Source organism: Anopheles aquasalis, chromosome 3, assembly GCF_943734665.1.
Source record: "Anopheles aquasalis chromosome 3, idAnoAquaMG_Q_19, whole genome shotgun sequence".
NCBI classification, from domain to species: domain Eukaryota; kingdom Metazoa; phylum Arthropoda; class Insecta; order Diptera; family Culicidae; genus Anopheles; species Anopheles aquasalis.
This window is the reverse complement of record NC_064878.1, coordinates 56,796,049-56,803,548: the sequence shown is the minus strand read 5'-3', so window position 1 is coordinate 56,803,548 and position 7,500 is coordinate 56,796,049. Positions and strand designations below refer to the sequence as shown.

Sequence of the window (7,500 nt, the reverse complement as noted above, 5' to 3'; positions counted from 1 at the left end):
TCGACCTCTTCTTCTTCTTCCACTTCCTCCTCTTCTTCAACCTCTTCTTCTTCCTCAACTTCTTCCTCTTCAACCGCCTCCTCTTCTTCGGCGTCCTCCACCGAGAGCTTCTTCTGCACCGGCACCGTTTTCTCCTGCACCGTGGCCTCTAGATTACCGGCAAACGTGTCGCTGTCGGTGTTGGATTTGGTTGTGGCGGCTTCGGCCACCGCCACCGATACGGCCGTCAGTTCGCTAACCCGTCCCCTTCGCTGCTGCTCCAGGATGGTTTGCTCCGGCTCTCCAGGGCTCCGCAGCGACACTAAGCAATAGGGCGAAGAAGAAAAAGAAGAGAGAACATGGTCGTTAATGTCCATCACACCACATCCGTTAGTAGCGATTGCAGTGAGAAAGTGAGGGCACGAGAAATGGCACGTGGGTGTTGAAATCGTGATTAACACATTGTCCAGATGATGATGCCGTCAATGCGTCGGAAGTGGCGTCGAAATGGAGTGCAGGGGGGAGTGCGATGCATTTTTAACGAGCTGCTACTAAATGCACTCCACTCCACTCTCCAACGGAGATGCAGCAATGTTGGGTGTTAAACAACGTTTCGCGCTCGCTCAACAAAACCAATTTGCAACAATTCGCGCCGCAGATTCGTGAATCTTGGAGCATATAGGGATTTTTAATCGAATACAAATGCGAGCGAATTCGAAAGCGACAATGACAGTATGGAAAACAGTAAATATATTCCAACCAGGTGCCCTCACACTCCACCACTTGCTGTAGCACGCAGGAGATGCGAGAAGATTGCAGCTCCAGATCTGTGAGATGCAGCTGCATCTCACAACTCGCTGCAAACAGGAACAGCATCCATCCCGCAAGGACCACAGGTTCTAGTAATGCAAACTTTCAATTAAAACACCCGTAAGTACATTTACGAATTGCACCAAATATCCTGCCAAATCGGATCGCGTTGGGGCTCATGATATGGCCCTCCGCTTGCTGGAGTGGACCGCCACGTAACTCGACACTATTTGGCCCCACTCGACACAGGCTCGAATAAACCAGCAAAAGTGCCGGCATTCAACAATGGACTACCGGTGGTCACACCAAACACACGAGTCTCTCTCTCCGTCTCTCTGGCCGATATGGTTGAGATGCTGCGGTGAGTGGTCGTCATAATAACAAACCATTAATTCGCCGAATCTCGTGGGCGAGAGAGTGCCACGAATCGCACAAATTATTGGGTGGAAAAGTGAGTGGACCAAAAAGGGGAGACTTCTGGGGGAAGGATCATGCGCATTAGTGACCAACGACCGGTGCTGGCCGATTTTACCGTAATTTGCCATCACAACGAAGAACAGAACGATCATTTCATCTCAGCTCAGGCGCAAACACAATCACAACCGCTGCTGGTGCTCATGGCACGTACTGGCCAGTTCTATTCTGCTCTCCAACACGGTCACTCCAACGCTTTTATCACTTTTTTTTATCAGTAGAGCAGGTACTTCACTCAAACTCACTCGCTGGTTTCGACTGGCAGTCGACGGCACTTTTGCAGCACGATTATGCTGTTCTTCTGTTCAATGCTGCCGGTGTGACACTAACCAACATCGTGACCATTCGACGGTCGGAGTGAGGATTTTGTATTTACATAATGATAAACACCTCGACGCCAGGGTCACAGCGCGCGTTCCGCTGGCCGGCATCTACTGGGGAGAGGGGACAGTGAATGCAAAGCTGAGGACGTAGCGGACACCGCAGCAATCACGCAACGCCACCGGTCGAGTTTCCATCTCTTTTTTTTTTATAAATATTTTTGGACAGCTTGGCCACAGGCGGCCTTTGGCGTCTCGCGCTCACGCAACTCGTCCGCGAGCACCGTCGATCGGCCAATATCGGGCCGAAAACGGACGAGGAGATGCTGGGCTGGGTTGGTGTTCGTGGCCAGAAAAGAATTAGAAGATCACGCGTTAATTACACTCTCGCGCGCGTGACGTGAATGCACGGTGCGGTCACCTTTCGGTTGAGTTCGTTGTGGGTGTTTCGTCGTAGTATTCGCGATAGCTCCGGTTTGGGAGCCGGGTAGAGTGTGCTAGTACCCGGAACGGTAACCGTCGATCGACTGAACGTGCTGACGAAGCTTCCGGCACGGAACAGTAACAGCTATATATCCATCATCACCGAACCAAAAGCTTTACGTAACCGTCGCGGTAGTCGCGATCGCACTCGTGGAGGACGCAGGACGTGCGCTCCCTTTTCCGGGAGGTACATCCATCCCCATTACCGGTGGGACCTTGGGAGTCATCGAATGCGCTATAATTGCGATGGTTATGTCGCCGATTTTGTGGCGGACTTTATTCTTAGCTAGAGATCGAACACACTACCCGCCCTCCCCTCGGGTGTTTTCCGTGTTTCGCCGTTTACTACTTACTCTGACTGCCACTGACGTTGTCCTTGACGTAGCGCGCTCGAGAGGCGCTTGCATCGGAGCGCCATGGAGGACGCGAGGATGCGGAACGCGTAATACAACCACAGACCCAAGAAGGAGGCCGGGCCTATTTATGGTTCCTATTTTTAACGGAAAACAATCTGCACCACTGCGCGATGCTCCATTCCGCTCACAAACTAGTGGTGAGCTTCGGACGGTAGCGGATCGTAATGATGATGAGAGTAGTTAAAACTTTACGCACTTTCCCCGCACTTGCCGGCACTGTCGGCGCGTGTGGGATAAGGGCGAGAGTCATCTCGCAACGAAAGGGACGAAAGTGAAGTTGTAGTTGAACTGAAGCACGAGCCGCTTAGCAAAAGACGCCATAAGTTAGTTGGGATGATGGGATGGGATGCGATACAAATCGATCTCGCATGATCAATCAGCCGTAACGTGTTGGGAGATTGCACCGAAGTAGCAATCACTCAACCGTAACGATTCGTATCGAACGCGTGGATAGCTCGGGAAGATGGGTTTGGCTCCCTAATGATGATGATGATGATGATGAAGATGATGATGGCGATGAAGACGATTCGATCGGGAGTGATTTGCCTTAGTTTAGAGCCAAAGAATTTACATAAATTATCGAGCCAGAAGCTACGCTTCGTTGATACCCTTCCCACCATTTGGCCATAAAGCAATGAGCCAGAGGTTGAAGTTTTGTCTGCTTTTACGTCCGCTATTTATTTATGCCCACAGACACAGAGCATGATGTCATGCCAGGAAGTGAGCATATCACAGAGAAACAGAATATTTATTTTTCCCTCGCTAGTACCAGAAAACCATTGCATTGGAGCGTGCTACAGTAACGTAGCGTTGAGCAATCCACAATGGCGTCATTTTTAGTTCGTCAAGAAGTTTAAAATCGAATAAAACTGATCCAAAGGTCAAATGAAGCTCACCAGAGCAGAGCACAAGAAGAGACATCCCATCTTGGAGGTCAAGGTCAGGGCCCAGGGCGTATCCAAAACAGAGGTTTTTCAGATCATATGATATGTTCAACATAACGGCTCCCCATCCCTCCCTCTGTCGGTGCGATCATCTTGAAACTCCCCATAAATCAGTCGGCTGCCACGATCCTCGACTACTCCTGGGATCTGTCCGTGATCGGACGCAGACGGATACACGAGATGTTGTGCCGGCGCAGCACACTACGACCCAGATGTTTCGATGGCGGAGTATTTTAGAAAGACACTCGTTCTCTCCCCTTTCTGTCACATCGATCGTCCCCGATGGTTAATTGTTGGTGTCGCCAGAAACTGAGATTCGATGCATTCTCCACGGGGATTTGTCCATAAATTTGGCTGCAGAAAGAATTTTCCCATTTCGATCAGTCCGCCCCGCTTCATCTATCAGTTAGTCGACTCCGTAGCGCCTCGGTTTTTGGATCTCTTTCTTTTTGAGCTATTTTTAGCGGGAATGTCCCCGGTGCGCTGTTGCACTCGGCGTGAGATTGTCGCCGAACCGGCACCCGTCGTGATTTGTGTACCGAGGTTCCTCTTGATCTGCTTTCGGAGGTTGCTGGACTGTTTGTGGGCAGCAGCAACCACTGGCTCGTTGCTTCGAATCGCCATTTACCCACCGGACAACCGGGGGGGCACCTAGTGGAACAGCACAGTGCATCCTCAGTGCCTCTGGTCCCCTCTAGCCACCCCACGCCAAGCGCATTAAATGGGGGCACCGCTGGCAGGCGGCTGGCGAGCTGCCCGCGTTTCAATCTAACCTCACACATTCGGGACCACCATTCGCCATCGCCATCGCGCGGGGTTAAATATAGCGATCGGGCCAGCGCGTTGTGTAATGAGCGAAGATGACACCGACTCGATCACGGACACAGCGAAACAACTCCCCCCTTAGGAACTGGTCCCCCGGCCACCGGGAGGAGGGATTGTATTCGGGGGAGTATTCCACCCTCAAACCCCACCAACACAGACACGTGCAAACATCTCCCGGGGGGGGGGGGGGGAAGGGGGACGGGCTGCACACGACATGCTCAATGGTTGATCTTATTAATATGATCGGTTGGTCTAGTCGCGAAACCAGAGAGTCAGAGAGAGACCGCGAGAGAGAGAGTGAGGAAAATGGAAAAATCTAATGGACCGCACAGGATGCTGGATGGATGGACGGTGGTAAAGGAGGACGAGGAATGGCACAAGACATTCATAAATATATTTACCCACAACAGGTGCTACGTAAAGTAGCAGCTTGGCCAGGGAGTGCTTCTCGTGCCTCGAACCCATCGCAGGACGGTAGCAGAAGCGTTGGATGGAAAGCAAAGAGGGGATTGGGGAAGAGTGGAGAGCGTCCTGATCCTGTTCAGGCTTGGTTCATCGTTGGTGTGGATCAAAGGAAGGTTAAGAGCCCCGGACCGGAGAGTGCACCGGTGTTTCCCTCCCATCTTGCTTACCTTCGGTCGTCTTGGGGTCCTCGGCGTTCGTTTCCATGTTTCTGGTTGTTTTGAGTAATGATCGCGTTCCCGTTCACGTCGCGTTCGATCCAAGTCCCATCGGTGGTGCACGGCACGCGGATCACGGATGCACGGATCTGGCTACTGCTACTGCTGCTGCTGCTGCTGCTTCCTAAATTAACCTCATACACGTTTGCAGCAACAGTGCGGTGAAGAACGGATGGAGTTAGGCTGCGTTGCTTGCGCGCTACTTTTCGTCCTTTCGTACCGTTTTCCCTGCCGATCCCGATCCCGCAAAACTTCCGATTTGTGTCGCTCTATTTATTGTGGTGTGTTGTGTTTCGCTGCTTCACTCCTCTGCTATTTGCACCGGCCATAGGTAGAGGGGCCGTAAGGTATGGATCGTAAGATGCTTATTTATAGCGCGCGGTCTCACTGACGCATCTTGCTTCTGGTTTCTTTTTTTTTCTTTCTTTCGAGAGGGATAAGACGAAGCAACGGACAACCTCTGGGTTGGCTGGCGAGGCTTCGTCTGCGTTTGATTCGCGTTTCGTTTCGTTCCTGATTTTGTCGAGAATTATTTTCTAACTATGCTAACGTTTGCTATGCTGACTAGATCGGTCACGTTCACTGTGGGTACACTATGGATACAAGTACACTACACTGCACTGTCACTGGATCGAAGGACACGATGTAAGAGAGTTCTTATCGTAGAAGAACTCTATCGTGCACACTGCTGCGTGCCAGCTGATGCCCACTGTTCCAGCGCCTGATGAAAGCGCTGCGTACCTCTACTACGAGCCAACCGCACCACTCGAACGCGCTAGGCTAGGCGTCGCGATCGTGACTGACCACACGACACGACCAGCTTGTTTGCGTGCGTGCGGCCACGAATACGTGAACTGACGCGCGCGCAATATCGTTTTGTTAAGGGAACGAAGCTTAGTACACGATAGTGTGATAATGGCGGACCACCGGTAACACAAAAACGCAGCTTCTGGATAGACAAACGGGGGACAAAATGAAACAAAAATACGCTCTCGGCTCCCGGTTCTGGCCCCGCAACCCACTATCGGTTGGAGGAAAAGCTATAGCGTGAACGGAACAAACTAAAAACCGCGAGAACGCGCACCGCGATGTCCGGCACGAACGTCTTCGTTGTCGCCGTCGAAGTGAGGCCCGGCAGCGTGTGATCGTGCGATCGGTTTCGGTTCCGCGAGCGGATTCGTGGTATCACACGATGGAAGGAAAATTTCCTCCTTTCACGTCACTCTCATTCATGTCCGTTTGTGCTGCTTTTCCTTCGGGTTCTGCGGGTGTATGTGCGCGTGTGTATGTCTGTGCAGAAGATCAAGATCGGGAAAAATCGGATTTCCACGGTGCAACTTGAACTGTCGCTGAACGCGGTGCTCGATCGACTTACGGTCTCTGCAGTACGACGGTTTGTTTTTACTTTTCCAAGGAGCAGTAAGTTGAGATTACGGATTGTTTTTCTTATCGTGCACCCCGCGTTTGAACTTCATTGTTTACGAAAAGGTTCGCTTATTGTTCTTCCACGTGTTCTGTTGAAGCCTTGGTCGATGATGAATCGATGATGATCGTTGATGAATTCACATGGATAAAACCTGCGTTTGATGAGCTTTTGAGCTCTTTTTGCAATCAATGGATTTATCTTTAAATTTAGAATTGAAAATATTTCGTGCGATGCAGCAGCAATAAATAAATTAGTAAAGTACTGCAAATAATCATTCAATAAACCTCACTGAACGAGTATTTGCAACGGTAGCCGATAAGTGAGAATATTCTTCGCTATGTGTGTGAAAAGAAGCCGGACAGTAGAACCACGTGTGCTTGCTGGGAAAAACGTACAAAATTTGAAAAATCTGAACGAGGGTTTGTCTGGCCGCACTGCTCCGGTAAAGCCACACTTCACGCACACCACTGTGCCGTTTGACAGCGATTTGTTTACACTCCGCGACGCACGAATTCGAATCGATACACGTTTTCGGGGACGAGGGTTTCCGCGCAAAAAAGAACGGCGAAATGAAACTTTTAACGTACAATTTCCTTACCTCGAAGTGCATTCGTGGTGTGAAAGTGGGTCACCCGTTGAAACTGAACGTAAGTAATGCGGAATTGATGGGTATTCGCCCTGGAATGTACTTACGCAGCCGGTACCTCCCCACTTGCAGATCGTCGAGAAGAAGATCGTGAGCGCGGATTTCAACTCGGAGTTTATCACCCGCATGCTGCCTCGCCTGGAATGGAGTGCCATCTGTGCTGCGGCCGTTAATGTATGTTTGATTTTGAATCTTCCGGTCGTCCTTAGCTGATCCTTGGGGTATGCGTATCGTTACAGATCGGCGACACGATACCGACGACCATGCCAAACGACATTCAGAACGATGGGGAGATGCTACAGAAGCTGCACCACATCCTACTAGAGGTGGACGTGATCGAGGGTACGCTAGAGTGCCCCGAAACGGGGCGTGTGTTCCCCATCAACAACGGTGTTCCGAACATGCTGCTGAACGAGGATGAGGTGTAGGCCGGGCTGCGGGTTGGGATCGTCATTACAAATTTACGCTTTTTTCTTTCCTTTTAAGAATAAATACTG

At 50.9% G+C, this 7,500-nt stretch overlaps 2 protein-coding genes across 9 annotated transcripts in view; one reads left to right on the top strand and one right to left on the bottom strand.

Moving 5' to 3' along the window:
• Positions 1–6,035, bottom strand: part of LOC126578923 (uncharacterized) — a 21,130-nt gene extending 15,095 nt beyond the window's left edge. For 2 of the 8 annotated variants that reach the window (XM_050241965.1, XM_050241970.1), the window contains exons 1-3: positions 4,884–6,035; positions 4,653–4,797; positions 1–301 (exon numbers count right to left, since the gene is read on the bottom strand). The exon at positions 1–301 is cut by the window's left edge. In XM_050241965.1, coding sequence (XP_050097922.1) covers positions 1–301; positions 4,653–4,716 — 365 coding nt within the window. In that variant the 5' untranslated portion in view covers positions 4,717–4,797; positions 4,884–6,035. The other 6 variants (XM_050241967.1, XM_050241966.1, XM_050241972.1 and 3 more) reach the window with 6 other exon arrangements.
• Positions 6,036–6,842: 807 nt separating this feature from the next.
• LOC126576164 (multifunctional methyltransferase subunit TRM112-like protein) overlaps positions 6,843–7,500 on the top strand; it is a 692-nt gene continuing 34 nt past the window's right edge. Inside the window, exons 1-3 of the mRNA XM_050237328.1 lie at positions 6,843–7,004; positions 7,076–7,177; positions 7,243–7,500. The exon at positions 7,243–7,500 is cut by the window's right edge and continues 34 nt beyond it. Coding sequence (XP_050093285.1) covers positions 6,927–7,004; positions 7,076–7,177; positions 7,243–7,431 — 369 coding nt within the window. The 5' untranslated portion in view covers positions 6,843–6,926 and the 3' untranslated portion in view covers positions 7,432–7,500. The remainder of the gene's footprint in view (positions 7,005–7,075; positions 7,178–7,242) is intronic.